Source organism: Alosa alosa, chromosome 9 (assembly GCF_017589495.1).
Source record: "Alosa alosa isolate M-15738 ecotype Scorff River chromosome 9, AALO_Geno_1.1, whole genome shotgun sequence".
In the NCBI taxonomy this organism is placed as follows: domain Eukaryota; kingdom Metazoa; phylum Chordata; class Actinopteri; order Clupeiformes; family Clupeidae; genus Alosa; species Alosa alosa.
Window position 1 is genome coordinate 5,481,813 of NC_063197.1, and position 27,519 is coordinate 5,509,331.

The following is a 27,519-nucleotide window of genomic DNA, read 5'->3' on the forward strand; positions in this document are numbered from 1 at the left end:
ATTAGAGTGCAGCTTTGTATGCAGTGGCAGGCAGTTGAAAGCAAGCCACTCTGCTTGCTTTTCAGAGTATGCACCGCCACTGCTAACAAGCATTGCTAGTCATGCCACAGGGAAGACACGTATTTAATGAGAACAGCAGCATGAACCGACAGACATTGAACTTGTAGCATTTGGCACCTGTTCCTGGTTGCCAACCTGCATGGGAGAGGTTAGCATTTGCAATTAACATGCACTTCATGGGGTTTGTTGAATTTAGCCAAAAGCTTAAAAGCTGCTCTGACAATGGGTGGGTGTTTTGGTGCAAGGTTGAGGGCTCAGCATATGCAGAGGCTAACATTTTTATCCAAACCAACAAACAGCACTGAAGCCTCTGATTTGGACAGTAAAACAAAAGTTTAAACACCACATCCACCAACCTTGTTTTTTGTACTTCACCCCAATAAACCTTGAGGATCCATACAGTATGAGACCGGTGCTAAGGAGTGACATACACCAGGGAAGTACAGGGGTGCTATCAGTGATTAATTTAACTCAGTTTGGCTCCATCTTTACATGCTACCATACTCTAACATGATACAATACTTTGGGACAACTATTTATATTTTGTAAACTTATATCATCTAAATAGGTTTGAAACACTTCGGTGGAAACAGCCATTTTCAAACGGTCAGTGGGGAGGGTCATTGATTTCAGCCTTTAAACTTGGCATCTTATCTTTGTAGAAGCACGCTCTGAAATCTAGTCATCTATGATCAGGCCCACAGTAGGCTATCCCCATGACCCAACACCATTAAACCAGCAATCCATCGCTCTTTCAACAAAAGGGAATTCTATTCACCGAGTCAGAGATATTTAGGCATACAACATCAGCTCAGATGCTGATATATTGCCGCATTGAACTCTGGAATCTTCCACTGAAGCTTGCAGAGGCCTCTCTATCTGCTTTTTAACAAGAGGCAAATATGAGGACAACGCAGGCTTCTGATTCTGTTGGGTGATTTTTTTTTTTAACGGGGTGAAGATAGGAGCAATTGTGCCTGCCATCAACTTAGCACCAGTAGACACAGTAGAGTTCAACCTTTCATACAATGCTACATCCTTACATGCAAGTCCAAGCTGCCCCGACGCCTTAGTCAGCCATTTATCCTTTGTGTGCGTTGCCTCATTTAAGAACATTTGCTATGTTGAATAGAGGACACAATGACCCATGTAAGTTCTTGGCCTCAGTGTGGGAACAATGGTTAATGGAAAAGACTGACATTAAGTATCCTCTTTTGGAGAACACTGCTCGCTCTCTCTTGTGCTCCATTGGTTTGAACTTTCAGTAACATTTGTGGAGATGAACATTGATTTTATTGAATGAGTTTCATGAGTATTGGCCAATTTAAAGTGGCCATGAAATTGACTGAATTTGATTCAATATTCTACTGAGAATCAAACATCGACATGTATATGGCATTAACCAGCCTCGGAAAACAAAGCAGAAATGTACAACTTGAGAAACAAAGTTGGGCCTAAATGGCAATATTTGGCCGCACTTTTGCAAGATAGTACAGTAGTAAAAGGACAACATTTAAAAATGTTTTAAATTGGGTACACTGTTCAAAAGCAGTCTAATTGTTTTATCTTTCAAAATCTAGATGTACATTTAAGGAAGACAAATGAACACACTGGTAATAATGACTAATTGAGTTTTGCTTCTTTTATTGAAATAAAGCAAGTGAAATCATATTTAAAAGTAGAAAGTCATTATCTTTAAGTCACAGCCCTGTGTGTGCGTGTGTGACTTGCATTGATTTACAGGAATGAACCCTGCTCATATTTTCTTTAGAGAAAAAGGATAAAGATAAGAAGGGTTGACAGCAAATATAGTGTAGAGCCACTGAGAGCACAAAGAGAAAAACAAAAACAAAGGAATACACACGCATACTACATAAATAGAAAAAGAGGACTGCTGAGGAACATTCAAATAGGCTATTTATATAAATGATTTTGATGTATAAATATGTAAGGCTACACAAAAGACACATAAACAATAGACATAAAACAAACTCAAATAGACATAAAACAAACATAAAATCAGGTTTAAAACATACACAAAACGAATGAATGAATGCCTATTCTTGAGTGACTCATTTCCCCCTAATCCTGATCACTGGTAATAAAAGTAAAATACATAATAGCTTTATAAAAGCTGAAAGATAAGGTAACCGAAACCAACAGGCTTGTTCCCATTAAATGTTATGAATACTTTCATTTGTTAATAATTAAGGAAAACCACTACATCCCTCTATGAAGACAAAATATATCAATTGGTCAGTTACTGCATATCTATGCGTGTTAATTAAATGTGCCTGAAACGTTTAATAACAGATAAGTGAAACAAATGCACAAAAATTATCCTTCATGTTTTAAGCCAGACAATATTTGTCCAAGCTTTTGTTAAGATACACTTGAAAGTGTGGAAGATATTTGCTGTACCTCTGAGGATTAGTTAATGGTAAGTACTTTCTTAGAGCTTAAGGACCCACTGGAATCCAGGCAAGTAGTATTAAATGAGGTGTGTTGACGAGCGGCTGAAGGTGTGGTACTTCCTCTCAAACATGGAATGCAAGTTCACCATAGATGGAGAGTGGACAGCCTAGAGGAGGAAGGTTGGACATGAATTAAAACAAAAAGCAACAATGATGCATAAACACAGGTCTCTGAAGTTTGGCTTCATTAAATTTAACTAAATTTAATAGCCATGGGAGACAGCAAATAAGTGCTTTTGGGATGATGGAAAAGATTCTTTTATGTGCACCACAAGGAATTAAATCTCTAGGCCTAATGTTAATGGCCATTCCACCATTTACAAGGACAACCGATTACAGAGCAAGCCTGTCTATCAATTTAGCAATTTCATACATGTCAAAGCCCATCCTTTCACCTTCTCTCCCAACAGCTCTTAATAACAAGATGAGTCAGAGACTAAATTGAGAGGTGCACATAAAAGGACTTACATAAATATAAGGTGATTTTTGGTTGTGGCACAAGGTTACTGCCGGAGAACAATGCACAGACACTTGACCATGCTTTGCCCTCGAGCACAGTCAAAAGCGGAATGTGGCCAGTAGTGGCAGATCCGAAAGCCTGCTTGAACACCACAGGGTGAGATGGGGGGACCTGAAGTAAGAAGCCATTTCAATCCACCACCACTCGTGCGACTTCAGTTGGTGTGCCCACCATCGGTTAGTTCCCCTTAATGACCAGTGGCACCACCGGCAGGTGAATCACACGGGGGCCCTTTACCACTTGCATTAACGAGACACACAGCACCTCAGACCAGGCGGATGTGGCGGGAAGGATGGATGTATTGTAATTGGGAGGTCGTGTGATCACTGAATCTAAATGGGGAAGTGGACAGGAAAAGATTCTGTCAATGCTAATGTCGTCTGTAGCCATGCATTTTCTGAGCCCTGTTGAGCAATGTCATTTTCCATTGTTGAATCTCCCGAGTCCTCCTTCCTGTGCAGACATATTCTAACCTCTGGAATAACAGGCACCAGTCATGGCATTTAAGGATAATCATGGATCATATTTGAAAGTTACTTACATTTTAAAACGGATAAAATCCAACAACACACCATGTCAAAGCTACACCAATCCTTTGATTGGCGATTTTTCTTTTTGTAGAGATGCTATCGGATCTGTATCTGGTCGGGTTAGCGGCAAATTTAATGCAAGTTGTAATCTATGCTAGTTGCATCAGGATCCTCTCCTGATACACGTTAATGCCAGGTGTAAAGGGGACCCGAGTCAGGTTACTGAGACTTATGAAAAAGTGCATCAGCACTTACAATCCCTTGTACTGTTTATCAATCCAGCTGGCAAGCGACAAGAACGATAAACCCCAAAAGCCCAGCTTGGCTCAAATGCGCCACAATAAATTCCCACTATCACGGTCGCCCGCATTCCAACGTTTCGTTGAAGCTGCATTTGGCAGACGGATGCGGCTTTATTGGATTAAATTAGCTGTAGAATGATTAAATCGCCAGCACAATGTTCATTGCTGTAGGTGCTGTAGATTAGCTGGCGCAAGGCCAAAGCTGGGGATGACAGACAGTGAAGGCCGCTTCATTGCTTTGTCCACTGCACAGGGTTAAAACACACACTGTGCAGTGGGGGCACTGGCATTTGCCCTTAGTATTAGTAGCCCATATGCCAGTAATGAAGATGGAGATACACCACGTGTGTGCCAACAGAGCCCAGCCAGAAGGAGTTAGAGACAGTGCCATCATTATGCCCGCTATTGTAAATATGGGTCTACGGATTATAAGAGCGCACGCACACAGACAGACACACACACGAGGCAGACTGGAAGCCAGACAGAGAACAGGAGAGCGTAATGGGAGAGGGAGAGAGAGGTGTGTTGTGCTCACGTCGTGTCTACAGGAGGGTCTCCCTGCGGCCCGGGGGCCTGGGCACCTGCAGGTCCCGACACACACTCAGAGGGGACACTGGGGTCAGGGCCGCTGTGCGGTAGGCTGGGGTGGGCGAGCGAGGCCCGGGCTCTGCTTGATTGGGGGGTTCAGGGGCGGTGTTTTCGGGACTGCTGGGCGTGCGCACGCAGACCGGCACGCCGCGGGGGCGAAGGGGGTGGTCCAGAGAGTTGGAGCGCTGCACCACCGCGTTCTTGGTGGGGCCGTTGAGGCTGAACGTGGAGGCTGAGCGCGCCATCTAAAAGCAGCGCAGGGTCATGAGAGACAGCAAGAGATAGAGAGAATAAGTACAAGAGCAGGGAAGAGCAAAAAAAAAAAAAATAAAAAAACAAGATCAAGAGCAAGCAAGCGGAAGAGAGAGAAAGGAGAGACCAGGGTTCCTACACATTTTTCATTTCAAAATTCCATACTTTTTCCATACTCAAATTTTCAAACTTCTCAGTACATTTTTTGGACCATATTCTATGTCAATGGAGCGTTCTACTAGCATTGTGAAGAGCTGTATAATAATGTTTATTATTAACTTGGTAGCCCTTGGATAATTTTTTTCGTTGGGGGAAGTGCTGTGTTGGAAGGTGCACTCACATTTTTAGTTCTCTGTAGATACAAGCATAGCCTACATATGTTGGACACTAGTGCACTGCTGGCAGAGGCCTCAGAAATCACCATAAACAATATTATTTGTTTGCAATTACAGTTTATCAGATAATGCAGTACCCATGTCTTGGTATCTTTTACAAAATCAAAAAAGTCTACCAGTGTTTCAGCCGAAAATAGCACAGCTACGCAAACATACCAGTGCACAATGGTGTAGGGCACTTGCATAGAACAGGGGTTCTCGATTTGGTTTTGGTACCAGGGTCCCCTTGTGGGAGAATTTTTTTTCTGAGGACCCCCATATAATTGTATGTTGAGTGAAGTGATTAGTACTGTAGATGCAATAGTCGGGAAACACAAATATTTCTCCTTACTCTTGTTTATTTTTTCCATACTTATCCAGACTGGAAATAACTAAAATCAAATTCCATACTTTTCCAGGTTTTCCATACTGCGTAGGAACCCTGAGAGAACCCTGAGAGAATGTGACCACCCCTATGGCATGTAGGACCAGGTCAGAACTCTCCCTTTTATTGAGGGTAACTGAAATATTTAGCATTTTTGTGATTCATATCACCAATCTTAGAAAAAGAGGAGAACATTTGCAGCAACCTTTTCAAATGCAGGCTTTTGAGAAGAAAGTGCACATCTCAAGGTGCTGAAGGACACAAACACTCCTGGAAAATCAATGACTGAATAAAGTGACACCAGTTAACTCCTTACAGAAACGCCAGACAATGTAAGGGATAAAAGGTTTTTCAAAGGCAAAGACAAAAACTATGCTTCTTGAATTATCTTAAGAAACTAAAATTAAGAGGACATAAACTCTTTTTGAGATCACCATTCAAGCACAAGAACTAGAAATGGACAAAACTTCTGCACAACTACTAATGTACTGTGCCATTATGGAAGAATACATGTGCCTACTTGAAACAAACATACCAAGTCATCAAATCTTTAAATACCTTAACACCTACAAAGTATTCAAGGACACTTCTCTGTGCATATACTTAAGTACTGATGTAGAAAATATAGCAGGCCCCATTGCATTTTCAACACTAGAGGAAAAGAGGATTTCAAGGAGGTCCTCTCTCTCTCTCTCTCTCTAAACAGTCTCGCATTTATCATCATCACTGTTCGAAAAATCACAGCAACCTTGTTTTCCCCCATCTAAAGACAATTCTACCTCACTGTGAGATGTTTTTGCTGTCAGAAAGTGAATATGCTTCTACAACCAACTACAATAGCTAGTTCTGTAAAAACAAAATGACATAGCCAAAAAAAAAGAAAAAATAAAGTAAAAAGGCATGAAAGACATGAAAGCCCAACATTTCACAAACAGTGTTTCTTATCTCTCCTTTAAAAGTTAAAACACTGCTGTGAGGACCCAGGCATTAATCAGTGGACACGACTTCACACAAAGTGGACACAGATGTGTGCATTTGGGTCTCTAATGTTTACTCATTTTGCTGTTGCTGTTTCTCAGTGCTCAAGCTCAATCACTCAATCAGTGTCTGACATAATATCTCTTATTATATTTTTTTTTTTATACGTTTATAGTTTTCTCTGCCCCATTATGACCACTTACTCTATCTAATAGCAATCACCGTCTACTTTAAAACAGTGTTGCTGGTCGTCTAATCAGCTATGATTCGCTGAAGCATGAAATAAAGAAATTTCTCATTTTATTAGCGAATCTTCTGCACTTTCATTCCCAGGGAGCAAACATACTAATGGAAATATGCACCTGTACTGCAGGTTGCTTTGCATGAAAGCATCTGCTAAATGATTAGTCTGCACAGACTTTGCTTATGAGGAAAATTGTGCACGGTGTCTATAGCAGTATACTTTCAGCTTCAAATTGGAGACAACGGCAACCTGTTCCAGCACCTTGTGAAGTAAAGTCTGATTTGGCGGACACTGAGCAGTGTGGAAACGGACAGATGGAGAGTGATAGAGAGGGAACCTACAGCCAGGGTGGAGGTGCTCCCGGCACGGCTCATGTGTTCGGACGCCAGGCCGGGACTCTTGTCTGGAGTGCTGCTGACCATGAAGGCCCTCTGGATCACACGCTTGGGGGTCTTGGTCAGGGAGAAGGCCCGGGTGACCTTGCATGCGCAGGCAGACATACATACACACACACACACACACACACACACACACAAAGTGTCAATCAATTAGACAGGGAAGCACCCGCCAACACTGAGACATGACGCTGGCGTACTGGTTCAACAGTTCTATGACATACATCACAATGCACATTCAGGCTAAATATCCTTCATACGAGAGCATCTCGTGTCCTTCCACATCTGATCTGAGGTCTAATGCTGAACTTAAACTGTGGGGAGTAACAGGGCCAGAGCTGGGCTTTGGGATGGCTGGCATCTGAGAGCCAGAGGCATCACACTGATTACCAACGGAATACATGACCAGGGATGAGGGTAGTGTGATCTGACACACACACACACACACTACAAAGACAACAAAGCTTAGGCACAGCCAGCAAACACAACAGTGACACACACACACACACACACACACAGACAGATCAAACCCATAGAGTATACACGCCTTCCCACACCCACACACATCCACCTTCTTTGATGTCTTCTTGATGGCCCTGGAGGCTCTGCTCAGTGTGCTGTCCATATCTTTGGTGCTTACTTGGAGGGAGTCGGGATCGGTGCACTGGATGAGGTCCTCCTGGTGGAGACGGACAGGAAATAAATAAATAAGTCGGCGCGGGGCCTCTTTCTGCTTAGCTGTCAAAACGCAGGGAGAGAGTTGAAGGAGCCGCCGTCCGGCTTTCACAATCAGCCCCACGGTTCATTGACATTCAGATATATATATATATATATATATATATATATATATATATATATATATATATATATATATATATATATATATAGAGAGAGAGAGAGAAAGAGAGAAAGAGAGGGAGGGAGGGAGAGGGGGACAGAGGGAGAGCGAATGAACACAAGGGAGAAAAGGGCAGAGAGAGAGAAAGAGACAGAAAAAAAACCACAGAAAGAAAAAAAAGGAGGAGAGATGGAAACAGTGAGAGTGTGAGAGGGATAGAAAAAGGACATAGATAGAAAGAAAAAGGACAGAGAGAGGTAAAGGGACAAGGGAAGACAGACAGGGTAACAGACAGACAGAAGGGAAGGAGAGAGAGAGAGAGAGAGAGATGGCAAAAGAGCAAGCAGGCACAAGAGAACAACAGAAACTGACACAGCCAATGCAACCACTAGAGAAGACTTTGGTACATAACAGAGTCAAACATCGCCACCTAGTGGCAACCCTCCATGCAGCTGCAGGTGTATGGGCAGCAGACGGAGGGCCTGATGCTAATTATGACGGGGCGAGACGTATATATCTGCCTGAGCGCAGGGAGCCAATTACACATGCATGTTCTGCTTTGGGCTCCGCGGGCTGTGCCTCGGGGTCCGATAATGCCATCTTTGTCTGAAGTGTAAAGTTCAAGTTCAATTCCACCTCTAATTACATTAATCTGTCTTCCAGGCTAAAGCACAGCAGACAATCTAATAGGATTAAAGTGGGCAAAAAAGAGACCCTAGCACTGCACATCGTGGTAATTTGAAGGCCTAATAATAAAAATAAATAAATAAAATGAAATAAAGGGCTGGTGTGCCAATGAAATAAATAATTCCATTTGCAGTTGTCCTTATCAACTTTAGGGTTGTGTGTGTGTATGTGTGACAGTGCAAATGTGCCCTAGTACCTAAGAAAATGTGTGTGCGTGTGAATGAGAGAGAGAGAGAGTGAGAGAGACAGGGAGAGAGAACATAGTGTGCATAGTATAGCACATTGGTTCCCAAAGACTGGGTCGCGACCCACAGGTGGGTCGCAGGAGATTTTATTTGGGTCGCCAGCACAATTTATGTTGTGTAGGCTAATAGGCCTAGCTTATACCATTTAACCAGGAAAGCTATCAGTTTTCTATTAGGATATAGTTTGTTTACCACAGTCACGGCCCTAGAATAGCTCTGAAACTAGGGGCGAACGCGCCGCAGAGGGGGCAGCGTGCATCTCATTCGCGAAAATGAAACATTTCTGTGGGCTTCTGCCATGGACCTCGCAGTTGCAAAATCAGCATGAACATTAACGGACAGCTGCTTCCGTTGACCGATTAAAATCTAGTTACCATGCCGTCAACTAGAGATGCACCGATATGGAATTTTAGGGCCGATAACGATAACCGATATTTATTGGTTTGTTGTGGCCGATACCGATACAATAACCGATAAAATTACTCTTGAAAAAAAATTGTGAAAAGTGGGAAAGCATTTAATAAGCATAATTTTATTGCAGTAATTTTATCTACCACCAAATGATGGACAGAACTCATAATAGTCCTCAATAGTACGGCAGTCAACAACATAACAGTAGCCTAGCCCTACAGTATGTGTGGCTCCTTTAAGTCAACCTGACGTCAGTGAATTGCGAGTGGCTAGAGAGTTTGAATCGTTTTCATTTAGGACTAAACGCTCATAAACGGCTCAGCTTGGAATAAGCTACAGTATAGCGACCAAATCAGAGTTTGTGAGGGAAACTTAGGTTTAGTTTCAACTGCGGGTAACTGAATAAAGCTGCAACTCCTCAGACTGTATCTCATGTCCGTCTACTCTGTTGCGCACAACCTGCTGCAGCAGAAATTAAAGGCGTTAGCCCCGAAGGTTTTAATAACTTATTATGATGACCTGTCTGGAACTGAAGCACGAATGGTTAGCATATTTCTAGATAATAATACAAAACCCAAGCTAAAGTAATGCAAATATAATACTAAAACACAACTTAGAACTAGGCCTACTTATGTACTCGTCCCACTAACGAGTTTGTTTATTTGTTTCCCGGACCAGCGCGGTAAAGTGCTAACACACCAGCACAAGACGGCTCTAGATAGGGCTGAGCTCCGCTCTGTTAAGGTTAAATGGCGGATCAATCACGAGAGGATTTTGAGATGCACAGATTCCCAAATGAACGCATATCCACAGATTTTGTTAGAGTGGTGAAATACATTCACACCGCTGACATTATATTGAGGAAAAGTATAGCCAACCAAGCTCAAGTAGGCTAGCTCAGTGTAGCCAGACGGACCTTACATAGGCCTATATTAGGACTTTAAAAAAATATCGGCGCAAATTATCGGCCAGAATTTCTCTGCAACGCAATGTAGCTTAATATGTTGAAGAGTGACGATTGCGTAGAATGCAAGAATATCACCAAACTTTCGAATGCGCATTAAAACATTATCTTTTAGGTAACTTTCCACGCTGATGGTGCCCAAAATGCAACACAACTGTGTTCAAAGCAGGATGAGGAAAACCTGAGGTTGTGTGTTTGTACAAAACTGAGCGAGAATTTTATAGCTTTGAAAATATTTAACATTGTTTCATGTGTAATTGAGATTGCAGAGTTGTGGGAAACTGAGTCAGTGCATCACCAATCCCTGTATTAGTAGTGGTAGTAGGCAAGACATAGGCGCTATTACGCATCTAGATATGGCACTGTAGAATGGTTGGTTGGGGGGGCATATAAAAGTTTGAGAACCTGTGGCCTAAAACAATATTGGTGGTTGCATGTTAGATATGAAGTGAAATGGTTCGCGAGGGTCTGTCATTTTTAAAAAGTGAGTCCCCAGAAAAAAAGTTTGGGAAACACTGGTATAGCAAATAGTCTATGTGTGTGTGTGTGGGAGAGAGAGAGTGTGTGAAAGACACAGAGTGAGAGAACATAGTGTGCATAGTATAGCAAATAGTGTGTGTGTGTGTGTGTGTGTGTGTGTGTGTGTGTGTGTGTGAGAGAGAGAGAGAGACAGGGAGAGAGAACATGGCACCAAGAGGAATGGCATCCAATTTCAATAGTGTGTATAGTATAGCAAGTAGCGTGAGTGTGTATAGTATAGCGAATAGTGTGTGTGTGTGTGGGGGGGGTGCAATGGTCACTCACTGCGTCGGCCCTGCAGATGGTGTTGGCCACTTGGCGGCAGAGGGTCTTGAGCCACACCGACTTGTGTGTGTCCTCAGCCGTCAGCTGGAAGCTGAACAACAGGTTCTCCTGCTCAGTAGGGGGGCGCACTACCAGCGCAAAGGCATTCTGACACTCTGGAGGAAAGACAGATAGACATACACACTCATGAGACAAGGACACAGAGAGGGACTAGCAACATCCAGAGAAATGGGCAGTATACATATATGTAGGTGTGAGAGGGAGGAAAGATGTGCATCAGAGCTGATTGATTGGGGGTGGGGTGGGATAAGCTACACCACCTTCCACAGAGGAGGGCTGAGCTTTACCACACCTCTCCCGCCCCCATAACCATTGTCTGTGTGCATATCTTTTTGTCTGTTTTTTTTTTTTTTTTTTTTTTTTTAAGAGAGTAAGCTGTGTGGATAAAGCCCTGACAGGAAGCCAGGGCAAACATTCATCAGCCCTGTCAGGGGAACTAAAGGAAGGAAGCAAGGAAGGATGGATGGAGTGAAGGAAGGAGGGTAGGAGAGAGTGGGGTGAACACAGCTAACATTACTGTTGCCCTCTCCTGTCTAAACCAAGAAAAAAAAAAATGATGAAAACATGTGAAAGCAAATGTTAAAATACATGCCTTACTAATGTTTAACACAAGAAAGGAAAAAGGTGTAATGAATAGGTGTACCCAGATTTATCTCCATTACCCTGTTTGTTTTAACAGAGCTTTGTAGATATATATATAGATAGATAGATACTTTATTGATCCCCAAGGGGAAATACAAGAAATTGTAGATATCTATGGATTTTAAATTATTCATCAAATCCATCAAATTCTTACGCAACTACTTGTGGCGCCAACTGATGATCCCCAGATTTGAGTTGTTTGGGAAGCAGAGTGCCAGTTTACTGAATTCCCACACACAAGTATCAAGCATTCTTATGTGCTCAACTGGCCTCCTGTTCACTTGTTTCAATTGAGTGCCAACAGAAAAGAAAGCGAATGGAAACAGAAAACATCAATGTGATGCCATCTATAGTGATGCCAACCATTTTCATGAATGCTTCCAGAATAGGGCTAGAACTAACAACTATTTTGATATTAATCTGTTGATTGTTTTCTCAATTAATTGAGTACTTGTTTAATCTATAAAACGTCATAAAATGTCTGAGTGTTTCCCAAAGCCCAAGAATATGTCATCAAATGCCTGGTTTAATCCACATGCAGAATGTTTAGTTTACCGTTATAGACAGTATAGCATGAAATATCTTGGTTTAAAGGGTGGTTCAGGATTTTGGACATAGGACCTCATTTCCAAGTTAGCAAGTGTGATATTTATCAGTCGAGACCATTTTCAACACGTTTCATCCAGTCTTTCTAGTTGCAGAGTTCGCAGGTGCTAGGCTAGCGCATGTCATCAGTATGTTTTAGCCTACCACAGTGGTTCTTAAACTGGGGGCCAGAAATATTGGAGGGGTCCCGAAATGATTTGCATGATTTGTCTGGACATTTTGCTAAAGATTTTTAGCCAAAGGTTGCCATTGACATAATGCCTTTGGTGTTGACATAGCCTACCTATGAGAAGACATTTTCTGCCTCTGCTTCCAATGCCCATCTCACAACATTTCAAAACCAAATTCTGTCGGTTAGAGAGAAGGGGGTCGCGAGACTTGGCACATGTTTATTTTTATTTTTTTTTTTATTTTTTTGATCGCATTACATTTTGAGGGACTAGTTTCTTAGCAGCGGCAGAATTTTACTTGCTCCAGTTAGTAGTACTGCGCCGAAGAGTAAACAGAGAAGCGCACTCCAATCGGGACACCTAGTAGTAGCCTAGGTAATAAGTCCGCCACTGCCTTTGCTTAAATGCCTACTTCGAACTTCAGGGAACAAAGTATAACTATTGCATTGCGGTGCAAGGGTAGTTTTATTAAACACTATTCTATCAACACAGACATTTACATCGATTATCTGGCATTAGAATTTATTTGCCTCGGGTGTACTGTGAAGTGGGTAAGACTGTTTTTAGTGGCAGGCTAACACATACTGTTGACTTGCGGACAGGATGAAACGTGTTGAAAACGGTCTCCACAGATAAATATCACACTTGCTAACTTGGAAATGAGGTCCTATGTCAAAAATCTTGAACCAATCCTTTAAGGAGAAAAAAAAATCAGAGAATTTTGGGGTTGTTTCTTCAGAAAATGACACAAACCCATTAACTTTTAGTTGACAACCAACTGATTTGAATACATTTATTTGTTGCTGTTCCTGAACTACCCAGGTGCACATGTATGCTATTTATTATAACCACAGCCAGAGTGCATCTTCAATGGGGAACAGAGAGAAGCCGTCTACTGCACAGACATGCTCATTAAGGCCATTAATTTCCATGACATCTCAGGTCAACCACAAATGGGTTCTTGGAACATACATGCCATAAACCATAAGACAAAGAGGAAGACTGTTGGAGCACTTGTTGCTAGGCAATGGAACCGAGCTGCTTTCCTTATTTCCTTCTACATGCTTCTGCGTCAAACAAACTAAGTGGCTGGTTCAAGGAATAATCCAGCTTGTACTTTTGTGAGGCTCTGAGGGTATTCTGTGGTTGAGGTTGCAAATGTATAGCTTGTATGTTTGTGAGGATCTGAGGATGTTTTGTGGTTGAGGTTGCAACTGTATAGCTTGTACACTTGTGAGGATCTGAGGATGTTTTGTGGTTGAGGTTGCAAATGTATATATATATAGTATATATATATATATATATATATATATATATATATATATATAGTAGTTGAGGGTGCAAATGTATAGATAAATTCTGTAAATAAATTATATTTTATGTTTATAGTGGTCACCCTCTGATAAATGCATGTCAGTAATGGTAGTCTTTCATTAACTACTAATAATTAACTAATCAAGTTTTGAGCTACTGACAAGTTAAACATTTTGTGTAGCTTTTTCCTTTTTAAATCAGACATCACATACAGCAGTGTTGAATATTGTCATTTCAACAAATTAAGGAGATATGTTTGTTGGTTTTGTGTTTTCTAATGTTGAGTGTGTGGTGGCAAAGGGCCGAGACTTACCTTCTGTCTCCTGTAGGTCCAGCACCCGTCTGATTTGAGACAGAGGCATGAGGGCAATGTGCTTGAGCTGAGCAGGTGGGCGCGTCTGACCCAGAGGACTCCGGAACGTGTTGATGACCTTGTGCCGCTTCCGCGCAATCTGTCAGGGAGAGAGGAGAGAGGAGAGAGGAGAGAGGAGAGAGGACAAAAAGGGAGCCAGAGGAGGAGAAATGGAGAGAAAAGATAGAGACCGAGACAGAAAAGAGAGAGTGAGACAGATTAGTAGAGAGATCGGGTGGAAGGCTAGACAGATGGTTTGCCAAGATACCACATTCAACATATAGCCATGTTGTCTCATGTTGTCTACCTGTGTGTGTGTGTGTGTGTGTGTGTGTGTGTGTGTGTGTGTGTGCGTGACAGAGATCTGTGGTAGCTGCGACAAATCAATAGTGCCTTAACGAAAGTAAACGATCCCCCTCATTATCCTCCCTTTAATGATCTGGCGCTGTGGCCAAGCTGACCAGGGCTTAGGGGAGGAGAGGTGGAGTGGAGGAGTAACAAAGGAGGGATGTGGGGGAGGGGAGCCATATGAAAGCGGGGTGGGTGGTGTTGGGAGTTAATCAATGAATAATTGAAAAGTGCAAGCCCACTTCTCCCCACGCTCATTACCGGCCCAGTCCGCCCCTGTGAGACAGGTGCTGCAGAAACCGCTGGTCGGTCAGCCGGCCGGCCGGGAGGACTCCATTCACCAGCGCGATTGCTAAATTCCACCCACCCCAGAACACCCCACCCTGCCCGATTCCAATGCGAACCCTCGCTAATTAGGAAATACATAAGAAGCTGTGTCAGCAGCGATAGACTGCACACACACATAAATAATTCACATTCTTTAAAACGGGGACTGTGCTGCTGCAGCAGCACCCTCGAATTTGCACTTTAAGCATCTTAAGTCCATGCCATCTGAGGAAGGACACAAGGAGAGGTTGAGTGGGTGCCTTTCAATGAGCCGTACGAAGTGTTGCTCACGAAGGTGCGTGTGCACATGTAGAGTCATACAAGTCAGCGTGATATCATAGCATGTGCCGTCAAGTGAGTGATGTCTCCATAAGGCAGCGGGCCTGAACAGATTGGCATAGCATTGGTATGGAGGAGCAGGCTTTCCAGTTCATGAGAAATGTTTTATTTAATGTTCGCCAGGCTCCACTGCTTCTCTGACAGGCATGCTGCAGCATACCAGTGACATCAATCTCCCTGCTAAGCTGGAAAACGGCAGAGCGCTGTGGGCATGCAGCAAATGAGTTCAAAAAAGCTACGCAGCAGCAGGCATCTTATCCTTTTATGAATGCAAACAAATCTGGATGGTAGTAGATAGTGTTTTTTCAAAAGACCCAAGCTGGCTGGGAGATAGAATTTTGGCATCACTATCTAAACAAACACACTTTGTGTCCATAGTGAAGATTCAGACACCTTGACCGAAGCACAAACAAGCGCAGTCTAATCTAAGTTTCAAAAATTGAGCATTACCGGTAGTTATTTCAAAAAAGCAATATACTATTTTAATAATCATAAATATTCATTAATGGCTCCTCTGTGAGGTAGTCTAAAATTAGAATTGGGATGTGGTAGAGTCCGTTGAGAAGAGTGCATTGTTGCTATGGTTGTCGTGTCAACAGTAACTATGACATGCAGCAAACATGTGCTCTGGCTGACGCGGGAAGCAGCAAGAGAGGATGTTTGTCTTTGAACCGTCATCACAGCGCAGTATTTTATGGTAAGGTGCTGTTGTGTTAAGGACAACAGGACTATGTCATGACTTGTGGAAATGGGATATTATTACTGTAGTGAAGACAAAAGGATCACAGTTTTGCAGCGTTGTGAAGAGAGTACTGTTACAGCAAAGGCAGAGATCGAAACTATGATGAAACAATGCGATGACTGTAGCACCTTGCGTTGTCAGGGGAGTGTTGCCACAACAGAGCAGTCGGGGCAGGTTTTGAAACCGACGAAACAAGATAACACTGTGCAAGTCACAACCACTTTATGGTTAAACCTCAAGATGTATCATTAAGTAGGGATAATGTATAGAACGGCGGTCATTGTCGGGAGATAGGTCCCGACAGGGTGAACCGGACCCCGACGCGCAGCAGAGGGGTCTTGTTCCGCCCTGAAGAACAGCATTTAAATATGGCCTTCAACAGTGCACTCATATTCTGCTGAATTTCATACACACATGGATCACACAAGCTCAGCACAAACTCTATATTCAAGTCTTGATGCTACTGGGACTGACTATGCCCACTACATTACCTGAATGTTGGAATGAAAAGCAACAACCCAATGTGGCTATAGAAAGGTTGAAACTTTGCTAGAGCTGCCTAAGGAGGAGATACAGTGGTGCATATCAACTTCAACTGCAGAGTTGGCATAAAATAACCCAAAATTGAGAATAGTGAAGTACACAGGTCAGTGCTATTCACCAAGTATTGAGGGCCCAAACCGTACTGCTCTTATTACAGAATTACAAACATGATGCAATATTCAGACAGTCTAATGGTTTTCCATGAGCAGTATGTGTAAAAACACCTCCAGGTGACAGTAGCATAGAGGCAATGTCAACCCAGGGAATGTCCCGCTGCATGTGGTGCTCGGTGAGGACATGTAGAGTGCAGTGCACCGTGTTACCTCCAGGCAGTCGCTGAAGAGAAAGAGGGTGACGTGCTCCCCGCGATCGCACGGCTTGTCTCCCAGAGCAATGGTCTCCACCCTGTGCACCAGACTCCGGTGAGAAGACAGTAGGTTGGCCTGCAAAACAACCAATCACAAGACTGATAGGTCAGCTTCACTGGTCCAAACAGAGGCTTTACGGTCACATGAAAAGACAAGCTGTTGTACCGTCAGATGGTTGCTTTCCATTGTGATGCCTGTCAACCATCACGATCGGCACAACCCTAATTAGCATCAGTACTTTGGGAGGGAGTGTTGGGATCATCAATGATTTAAATCAATGATTTGATTAGATTGATTAGATTAGGTGGGAAAGTTATATTCTACACGTTAAGGCACCAAAGGAATAAAAATATATTCTGGGCAAAAATCATTAACAGCATCAGTGTCAAAACAATGATTATTATTAATAGTAACTTGAGTGTGTCAAAACACATCAAGAGAGATTTGCTGATAGAGTCGCTAATTATAGTACTATTAGCTGGAAGGTGCACCTGCAGGGATGGCCTATTAAGTGGTGGATCGATTGAAAACTCTCTTGCATATGAACTCAATCACAGTTTGATTAATTTCAATAAAGCTGGTGATATTTAAATGACTGTTCTTGCAAGAGTTCTTTCCCATTTGGAAACGCAATGGCTTCACAGAATGATTTAAGCACCATGAAGAGTGCAGTAGAGACTGGCAGCTTTGACATCACTAGGGCTGGTGAAGCATGCTGGACACTGACAGCCAGGGGATGGTTTTTTGCATGCAAAACATTTAACTCTGACAAATAAACCTACTACATGGTAAACCTACTACATGTCTTCTCCAAGCAGCTCAGGCCAAGAACAACAATTGGTGGCTTATGCATAGCAGAACGAAGTGATTAGATTGTCCAGTTAGTAATATAGCGTTCATGAAAAGCACTTTTTCACCAAAATTAAACAGCCCCATGTGATTTACAAACTGTAGATTATTTTAAAGTTTAATTGATATTCTATGAAGATTATCTCTTACATCTTAGACTTTTATTCTGGGTACTAAGACAGTTGGCTATTCAACAGCACTATTTGGAAAGGTAAATGACAAATATACTTTGTATACCCCCAGATTGATCCATACAGTCGGGAGTATGCATTCACCACTTTGACAGTAGTATCGATAAAGCAACAAATTAATGACTTTTCAGCTTGTGTTCTTTTGGGCTATTTAGGGCCCTTAGTAGTTCTAAGACCTAATTGCAATTTTTCTTAGACATCCTAAGACACGGGTGGGGTGAGTCCTATTGAGATCACTTAGTGGCACTTCAGGCAGAACAGGGCTGCTCACAAACTTTCAACAGATTCCCACTCCCAGCTGTTCATAAAGGATTCAGGTGCATATAATTAGGTGGAAAGGAAGTTTATTACACTGAAGGCTGCATGGGCGAGCTATGCCTCAGAAGATGACAGGAAGCAGTGCCACTTTCAAGCACTCAAAAATACACAATAATGAATGTGCACATGAAAAGGTTCTAATCAAATACAAAACAATTACACAAAACCTTGAAATATAATGTTTTAAAGCAGTGAGTCTTATTATGACATAACTTGAAAGGCTTACCGGACATCCATCCACCTCATAGACAACATCAAAGATTTGCTTCTGACCTTCTGTTTTCCTCTTATCTTCATTTATGTGCCTGGGGGGAAAACAAATATTCCCAAGGATTTGTTTAAGGGTTAGTGCCAAACCACAACACCCATCTCTGTGGGCTAAAACAAGGCATTCCTAAAAAAAACAAAGACGCTTGCCCCCTGACTTTCAGTTAACACGATGCATTTTAAAAACACCCCAGTCTAATGCACCACCACAGGTGCACTGCCTAATCAAGGAGGAGTTGTCCTCCAATCTTAACCCCGCTGAACATGATTAATGGACTGAACATTTAGGCAAGGCAAAAAAAAAAACAGACCTGAAGGAGTAAGAGAAAAAAGTTTACTAAGTCCATTAAACTTACGTCATAACTTCTTTGAGTGACTCTATGGCCTTCTCCAAAGTGATTTTGTCCGGGTTATCCTCAGATGTGTGCTTCTTTATGTCTAGAGGGGTGAGAGAGAAAGATATGAAAAGTCGCTTCATAAGCAGTGGGTCTCTCTCACTGCTTGAAAAACCAACAGAAAGATGCCAGTGTATCCATTATTCACAGCACATTACAACAGCTTTGGTGATGCAAACTCACAACCAAACAATGAAACTGCTCGAGACGAATCAGATTGTACTGGAGGCTGTGAGATTGTCTTTCAGCATGGCAATCAGAGAGCGCCTCTGACAGCGCGCGTAATAGGGACGGGAGATCCAGGAGAGACAGACTCAGTGTGTGTGGGGCCTGAGAGCGAGCGCACAGGCGTGCAAATGAGGGAGCAGGCATGGGCATTTGCATGCGTGTGCAGCACAACGGGAAATCTCTGGACCAGGCAAAATTCAACAGTTCTATGGGCATGTGTCCTTCATGCATGTGACTAGGCCAAATTCAACAGTTCTATGGGCATGTGTCGCTCATGCATGCCAGTATGTGTGTTTGTGAATGTGATGTTTTGCTCATGTTAGGTGTGTGCATACAAATCATTTAAAATATTAAACCAACAGTGTCTTTTGCTTATTTGCATTGCAAACACTGCTATTTTGAGGGTGCATCATCAAGAGCACAAGGTGGACAGCTTCCGGTACGATGTCCTTAGCAACGAGTCTCTAGCAACACATAGACTCCTCCTAACGTCCTCCATTGGACTGTAAATTCGGTGGTCTCCCTTTTATTATGACGCCCGGCGCAGCGGGCGGTCATATAGGTTTAGTCAGATTTTTTTTTTTTTTTTTTTTTTTTTTATGCCCAAATTTCCGTCAATGATTCCCGGGACACTGAAAGACCGGGGGTACCGCGAAAACTGGTGGGCATGTAACCCCACATGGATAGCATGGAACCATCGTTTTTCGTTTTGATCTGTAGCCCCCGCTGGACTGGACCCCGAAGGAGGGTAGGGCAGACACAGTTTTCTGTGAATATCTCGAAAACCATAGGGTTTAGGAGGACCATTTTTTTTGGATGTTGATCTCAAGGGGCCATGTCAACCTATTCCATAACCACTCATTTCATGTATAGCCCACCTAGTTAAACACAAAAAAGTAAAAATGAGGTGTTGTAATTGAAGGTATCTGTGACCTAACATAGTCAAAACTGCACGAAATTGGAAGTGTAGGATCATTATGACACCCTCTGTATGCACGCCAAGTTTTGTGGAATTCCGTTCATGGGGGCCACACAATAAATTAATTTATGTTACTATACACCAACTGGCCTGTAGGTGGCGGGAGACAGTTTTCTGTGAATATCTCGAGAACCGTAGGGGCCTAGGAGGTCCACCTTTTTTATGTATGTTGGTCTTAAGGGGGCATGTCAACCCATCCCATTACCACTTATTTCATGTATAGCGCCACCTAGTTAAAAATTAAAAAGCAAAAGAATTAGGTGTTTTTTCATCACAATATCTCTGGCTGACAAGGTCAAAAGTGCATGAAATTAAAAGTGTAGGTTCATTATGACACCCCTCCGAATGCATGCCAAGTTTTGTGTACTTTCGCTCATGGGGGCCTTACAATAAAATATTTTATGTGTACATTTAGTGACGTTACACCAACAAGGATTCAGGACACTGAAAGACCGGGTACACAAAACTTGGTGGGCATGTACCCCCACATGGATAGCATGGAACTGTCATTCTTCGTTTTGATCTGTAGCCCCGCTGGACTGGACCCCCGAAAGGAGGGTAGGGCAGACACAGTTCTCTGTGAATATCTTGAGAACTGTAGGGCCTAGGATGACCAATTTTTTCCGTATGTTTGCCTCCAGGGCTCCATACCACCACCAACCCCCTCCCCGTGCTGGGCCCCCCAACCCCAAAAAAAACAGTTTTTCCTAAATAACTACCTGAACCGTGGCACTGAGGATGAAGAATCTTTTTATGGTATGTTGGTCTCAAGGGCCCACATCAACCTGGCTCATAATCACTCATTTGTGATTTGCACCCCACCGGTAAAAATGAAAATGCAATATTATTCTGCTTTAATCGCTATCTTCAGTTAAGATGTTCAGAACTGCACCAAATTTTATGTGTATGATTGACCTGGCATTCTCCGGGGTATGCCAAGTTTTCAGGGAATTTCATCCATGGGGGTCTAAAAATTAGGTTATGTGTACATTTTGTGACTGTACACTCATTGGCCTGTAAAATGGCGGTGCACACATATACACATGCACACACACAGGCACCCACATACTATCGGTATTAGAACGGCCGATACATAATTACAAATTCAGTAGGATTAAAAGAAAGCCAAAATAAATATTCATCATCATCATCATCATGGCTGCATTTTCAGTATTGGCGAAAGTAGTCGTTTGTCCACTAGATGGCGCATCGTTGCAGTGAGGCGTAATTTTGTTGGAAGTTAAAAAAGTGGGTTGGAAAAACAATGGACGCTTCATACAAGGACTGTAATTTACCGCAGAAATAACATCTAATAAGGATAGGACGATGTTCACATGAAGTGTAATTCCCATTTCTTCTTGAAGCGAAATAAATCTGAGGATGTTTATCGGACATGCTTGGTTTTACTGCAGGCACGTTAATCTTGTAATATCAATAAGGACCTAGGTAATGTTACCGTTAAGCGTTAGTTGAGTGATGGAGGCATTTGATTTATTGCATTTGTAGAAAACTATAAAATGCGGTTATACCAAGCAAATGTATAGCAGCACTGTTTGTATCTTTCAACTGTCATTTATTGCACGTGCTACAAAATCATTCTGTGCAATGGAAGATTTACCAACGCTACACCGGTCTGATACAGTTTTGCCTATACATGCGTGAGACTGAGAGACCTGTTTATTTTTGTTTTAAGTCGTGCAGGGTGTGAGAGGGAATCGATGTGCTTTGATTACAGCTTGGTAGTTGTAGTCTGTGAAATTAAAAAGCATGTAGGTGTTGTGAAGTATCCAAACAATGACACCTTCATTTCATTATGGCTGCTTTAGCAAACACCTTAAGCTACTGTGTAGTGGGTCCCATTTAGAAGTGGCTACTTCATTCGGCGCTTTCCTTGACTCATGGAGCTCGTGAATGTTATTACAACTTTTCGCCCAATGATATGACAGTTTAAGTCCGCTTGATACTGTAAGGCGAAACCATTGGTTTCCAAAGGAGATTTTATTTGTGTCGCCAGCATAGCCTATTGACAATTTATGTTGTAAATAGGCCTACCTTATAATCCTACCTGTAGCTTAGGGAAGCTAACAGCTTTCTATTAGGATCTAGTTTGTTAGTTACCGCTTTGTCATAACTCCCTGATGCATTTTTTTGCATTTAGAATAGCCAGAGCTGTATATCTCAATCGAAAATTAAACAATATCGGGTGCCTATGGACTAGGCTGGGTGAACCCAGCCTGATCTGCCCGCTATTTATTTTTGATTTCTTAAAAGATTGAGCTTGGTCTGATGAAAGCCAGACTAGCCATGGACCTCAGTTAAACAATGCAAGGGAACATGAATCAGCCTATATTTGCACTAACAATAACGGACAAAAGCTCTTCAACTTTGGCCCGTTAAAATGTGTATGAACAGTCTAGCGACGATTTCATCAAGGCCCATTTGGACATGTCAGTTATTTGCACCACTGGTTAGATGTAAAACAGCATTTCGTTTCAGACTAGGCTACTGTTACTTAATTTGTGCATTAACAATAACGTTTCAGACTACTGTTACTTAATTTGTGCATTGACAATAAAGTATTACATGAACTAAAGATGACTAAAATCTTATGTAGAAAAAAAACATTCACAAAAAACCGTCCATCCAAAAATGACCTTTGTTTTGATAGCTGTTGAAAACGGCATGGAACTGACAGAGACGTTTTTTGTTTAAAAAATACATAAAAAACAAAAAAAATAAATAAATAAATAACATTATGCTGATACCTTTTGCTTTTCCCAAATACAATGTGGCCTACAGGTGTAAGTGACCTTTCATCAATCCAGTTGCAATGGATGAACTGTGATGAACTGCCCTACTTGTGATTGTTTAGAGATTTTAAAGGTTTTATAACAATGCTACAACTTCTTTGGCTATTCTACAATTTATTCACCTTTTCAGCGCCAGTAGGCTACTTTCTGTGCAGCCGCACACACACACTCAGGCATGCCAAACAAGCATACACAAAAGTTTCAAGAGTGGGGGATGGAGTAAAATATGGAGACAAATTGAAGTGTGATTTATTTTCGCGGAACGGATGTACAGGACTGAGCGGCGGTCATATTTTGTTCCGCTATGCGGTACATCTAGTTTCCCTGCATTGTGTAGGCTACACACTCAAATAAGTGAATAAAACAGAACAAAGAAAACCTAATAGAAAAGAATAACCGAATAGGAATTCTAATATTAGTGTAGTATTCCTTGAATGGTTAATCGGTTATTCAACTATCCATACACACCCATAGTGATAAGAGTTTGTGTGAGTGTGTGTGTGTCAGAGAGAATGTGTGACAGTGTGGCGGTAGGTTTACCGTTGAGCAGGAGAGCCACACTGGGCAGCCTCTGCACAGGACGAATCAGCAGCTCCACGAGCGTCTGCCGCCCACATTCGGGCTTGGCCTGATTGATCTGTGGGAAGAGTCAGGAGGGGGCAGATATATATAAAGCCGGGCAGAAGACTGGCATGAGAGGGCCTTTAACTCAAAGCACACAAACATTTCACAGAGCTCAGAGACGCACACAGAGACTCTTCAAAGAGTCTGCCACTGACGCACACACAAAAAATACACTTTGACGGATGGAGACACACACGCACACAAACACACACACACATCCGGTTCTGAATAACACCAGCATGAATTGTTCATAGTCTCTTGGAAACTCTTTTAAGGACTCAGACATAGTTTCAGACAGTTCATCTCTCAGAGAGAGAGAGAGAGAGAGAGAGAGACACGCATTTATGAAATGCCCCCCCTCACCTTGAGGAAAGCATGGAAGCGGGGTTTCTGTCTCTCACAGTGCACAATGGTCTCCTTGCTCATCTCAAAGAAGTTGACAAACGGTGGATAGGCCTTAACAAGCTCTTTAGACTGCATAAAAAAAGACAACACATTTTCACACACCCATCACACAAAAGAATAAATAATAATAAGTGACACCTTCCTTAATGGGCCCAGAGAAAATACAGACACTGATCGCCCCCGCAAACCCTTGCTAACACTCACATATTTCAGGATAATGTCACCGACACTTTTGTCGTCCGACCAGTTCATCACCAGCTCCTCCAGGTCCGCCTGTCAGACGAGGGAACCCATATTACGCACGGTCAGACACCGATCAGATCCCCCTTCCACTGAGCACACCTGCAGGGGAAACCCCACTCACCTTTATCCTGGTGTGCACGTCATAGATCTCTGGGATGCTGCCAAAGATGGTCTTGATCTCCTCTTGCGCCAGGATGGGGCCTCCCACCTGTCCTTCCTTCTCCAGGGGGTCCTTGAACAGCTGGGGGGGGGGGGGGGGGGGGGGGCACGCAGCACACTCAAGAGGGGAACAGGCTCAGCACTTAACACGGCCATGCTTGGTGTGTGTGTGGGAGGATGTTCCTGATTGTTATGTATATGTATAACTTGTATGAATGGGTGATTTGGGGAACAGTCAGCTTAATTATCAGACTTAACAACTTAAAGCAGGAAAGAGGTTCTTTAATTTCCTGCACTTTCCCAGAATAATTTCTTAACTCATTTTATAGGAGCCGTTAGTAAAGGTGGGGGCCCTCCCGCGTGCTCTGACAGGTTTTACGAGGCCCTCAACGCTCATACCCTCATCGCCACAGGTAATTCTGCCTCTATGCCAATTTCAGAGACATTCCTGGAAGAGGTAACTGCTCCTTTACTGCTACAAACTACATTGGGTGTACATGCTAAGCAAACTCAGCTTCTGAATGCTACATCACTCAATACTCAAACCAGGAATATGAGGAAATAGAAAAGGCTTCAGCCAAGTCAACTTGTTGTGATCGCTCCAAACGTTGAAATGTAAGAAGCAACATGCTCTGGTTTATTTACAGAACCCACACTTGTGGGATGATACATGGGGCAACTTTTTGAGCAATGTTCCCGGGTCAACCACATAACTGCTTCCAATTGTTCTGGATTGGGTTATCATGAAAATTGGCCTACTGATGATTAATGTTCTCCAGGTGTGCCAGAACAACTAAATACTCATTGCCCAGCCCACACTGTTCAAAAAGTTGCCTCGCGAATCATCAGCTTTACTCCCTGCAGACTCGCAAACCTCCACAAGCAGAGTGGGCCACTAGTAACGCCACCTCCCAGGGGGAGAAGCAAACAGCCGTGGCCACAGGTGGCTGGGCAGGAGAGGGAGTGGGGAGGCTGGGGCACTGGGCCTTACCCACCAAAAACTCCCAACTCTGAAATCTAATTCATTTTCTCCCTCACTGCTCCTGAGCGCTGGGCCGACATGATAAGGGAACAGGCAGCAACCACAGAGCTATCCCCTCCAAGTGTGCGTGTGTGTGTGTGTGTGTCTGTCTGTGTCTGTGTGTAAGAGACACCAGCAGTGACACAAACCTGGAGCACTGTATCCAGGATGCCCACGTAGTTGCTCTCTGTCTGGTACAGCTCCTTGGACACCTGCCACCTGGCAGACTGCTTGGGCAGGGCGGGCGTGGAGCTCTTCGACGGCTTAGCCATCTCTGAAACAGATCGATGGACATGCATCGCCGAGGTGACTATGGAGATAACGGGGAAGGACGCGCTGCCAACTCTCACGCCAGCCTAGCTGCGCTCACTGCTCGCCAACCCCCCATATGCACAACTCAGCGGATAAGGCGGCGGCGGCGAGGGCTTTTCACGCTTTTCAGAGGGATCAAAAAGAACACAATGTCTTACTGCACAATAATCTATCCTGTTGACATAAGCGTCAGAGTGGTATTAGGAAGCCAGCACACCCCATTCTGACAGAAGTCACTTCTGATGTGCTTATATATACACACTACTGCCACTAGCTGTCAAAAGCCTACATATAAGTGTCTTCCTCACCCTCCATAAACCCATTTCATTTGAACGGAGTGCGTATAAAAATACTTGGGGGAGGACAACCTGCCTCTCTTAACACTGTGAGACTGAGACAGACTGCTCCCCACAGAGCTGAGAAACATTCAGGATGCTCTTCTGAGCCACTTCCCCTCCTGGCTCTGGCTACCCTGTAATGACATGCCCTGTGCTACCTGGTGCTGCCTGCCTGTCGCTGCCAACTCCCGCACATCCCAGAGGGCTGTCGGGCTGGAGCTCCATGTCCAGCGGAGGCTCAGGGGGTTCGGGGGCCCCCGGCTCCAGCCTTTGGGGGGTGCTGGTGCGCTGGAAGGCCGTCCAGCACTCGGTCTGCCTCCTGTCTGCCTGCCTAGCCCTGCCAGCCTCTCGGCTAATCTTCATCGTGCCGCTGCTCCTCCTCTTCCTCTGCTGGCGGAGCGGCTCACTGCGGCCTGGCCTGCACCTGCCCCCTACTCTGCACTCTGGAATGGAGAACAGTGCAGCACGTGGGCGTGCATGGGGCTGCTTCTCTGTGGGAATGCTCTTAGGGTTGTATTCATACACTCTTAATTCTACAGCTATGCTCTTTTCTTTTGCATTTTACTGAAAGATGTTGGGGCCTTCTTTGAAAAGGTCATAGCCACTGGAAGCTGTTTTACTGCAACTGCAACTAGGAAATGCCCGCACACACCACCCCCTCTCCCCCGCTTCTCCCACTCTCACCTCCCAGGGTCTTGCAGGTCTCGGGCGTGTTGGAGATGTCCAGCAGGGAGCCCATGGAGAGCGAGTGCTCGGCCGAGGGCCGCTTGAGCGGCGGGAAGGGCGAGATCTCCGTCTCCTTGGTGAGCTGGGCCAGGGTGTCGCGCAGCCGCCGGCGCTTGCGGTTGCTGTTGGGCGTGTTGAGGGAGAGCAGCGAGCACGTCTTCTTCATCGCCGGGCTCTCCGCCTGCCGGACAGGTCAGGACCAGGAGGAAAGACCGAAGGACAAAACAAAGAGGACTGGATGAGAGCTAAACAACCGAAACTGAAACAGCCAGAGAGCAAAAAGCAAAGACAGAAGACCAGAAGCTAAGTGTACGTCCAGTCAGAACTAAAGAGCACACAAAACACTTCAAATACATTGTTTATTTTGTAGTTAAAAACACAACAAAGTTTCCCTCAAATACCTTTTCATAAGAGTACATGGACTCTCCCGCTCGGGCATCCATCTGTATACTCCCCCAAAACCACTTCAGGGGAAGAGAAATAATAATTTAAAAAAAAGAAGACAGAAATGGTCAATAATTGGGAGAAACCTGCCTGGGAGTGTCTGCATAGAACACAATATTGATCAGTGGGAAGAGCTCTACGGTTCTTGACATGGCAACACAATTCTGAGTCAAATAACAAAAAAGGAGGACCCATTTTCCACCAGAGTGTGAGGAGGGAATAAGGCAACTGCCCTCATTTCCCTGAACATGAAGACACTGAGTAAACCAGGGAAACACGTGTGGTGAAGCGCCACACTCACACAACACCAGCGTTCCTCAGAGGCTATAAACAGTCGTGCCTCCTGCG

General features: G+C 43.6%; 1 protein-coding gene across 4 annotated transcripts in view; it reads right to left on the minus strand.

Annotated features, from left to right (window-relative positions):
- Positions 1 to 1,677: 1,677 nt before the first annotated feature.
- Positions 1,678 to 27,519, minus strand: part of ect2 (epithelial cell transforming 2) — a 33,028-nt gene continuing 7,186 nt past the window's right edge. The window contains exons 11-27 of one of the 4 annotated variants that reach the window (XM_048253462.1): positions 27,129 to 27,191; positions 26,686 to 26,908; positions 26,160 to 26,444; positions 25,501 to 25,625; positions 24,293 to 24,412; positions 24,133 to 24,201; positions 23,887 to 23,997; positions 23,440 to 23,536; positions 18,844 to 18,925; positions 18,447 to 18,525; positions 16,818 to 16,937; positions 14,157 to 14,295; positions 11,052 to 11,206; positions 7,674 to 7,781; positions 7,049 to 7,186; positions 4,422 to 4,719; positions 2,553 to 2,641 (exon numbers count right to left, since the gene is read on the minus strand). In XM_048253462.1, the coding sequence (XP_048109419.1) occupies positions 4,429 to 4,719; positions 7,049 to 7,186; positions 7,674 to 7,781; positions 11,052 to 11,206; positions 14,157 to 14,295; positions 16,818 to 16,937; positions 18,447 to 18,525; positions 18,844 to 18,925; positions 23,440 to 23,536; positions 23,887 to 23,997; positions 24,133 to 24,201; positions 24,293 to 24,412; positions 25,501 to 25,625; positions 26,160 to 26,444; positions 26,686 to 26,908; positions 27,129 to 27,191 (2,205 nt within the window). In that variant the 3' untranslated portion in view covers positions 2,553 to 2,641; positions 4,422 to 4,428. Of the gene's footprint in view, positions 2,642 to 4,421; positions 4,720 to 7,048; positions 7,187 to 7,673; positions 7,782 to 11,051; positions 11,207 to 14,156; positions 14,296 to 16,817; positions 16,938 to 18,446; positions 18,526 to 18,843; positions 18,926 to 23,439; positions 23,537 to 23,886; positions 23,998 to 24,132; positions 24,202 to 24,292; positions 24,413 to 25,500; positions 25,626 to 26,159; positions 26,445 to 26,685; positions 26,909 to 27,128; positions 27,192 to 27,519 lie in introns of all 4 variants that reach the window. The other 3 variants (XM_048253463.1, XM_048253464.1, XM_048253465.1) reach the window with 3 other exon arrangements.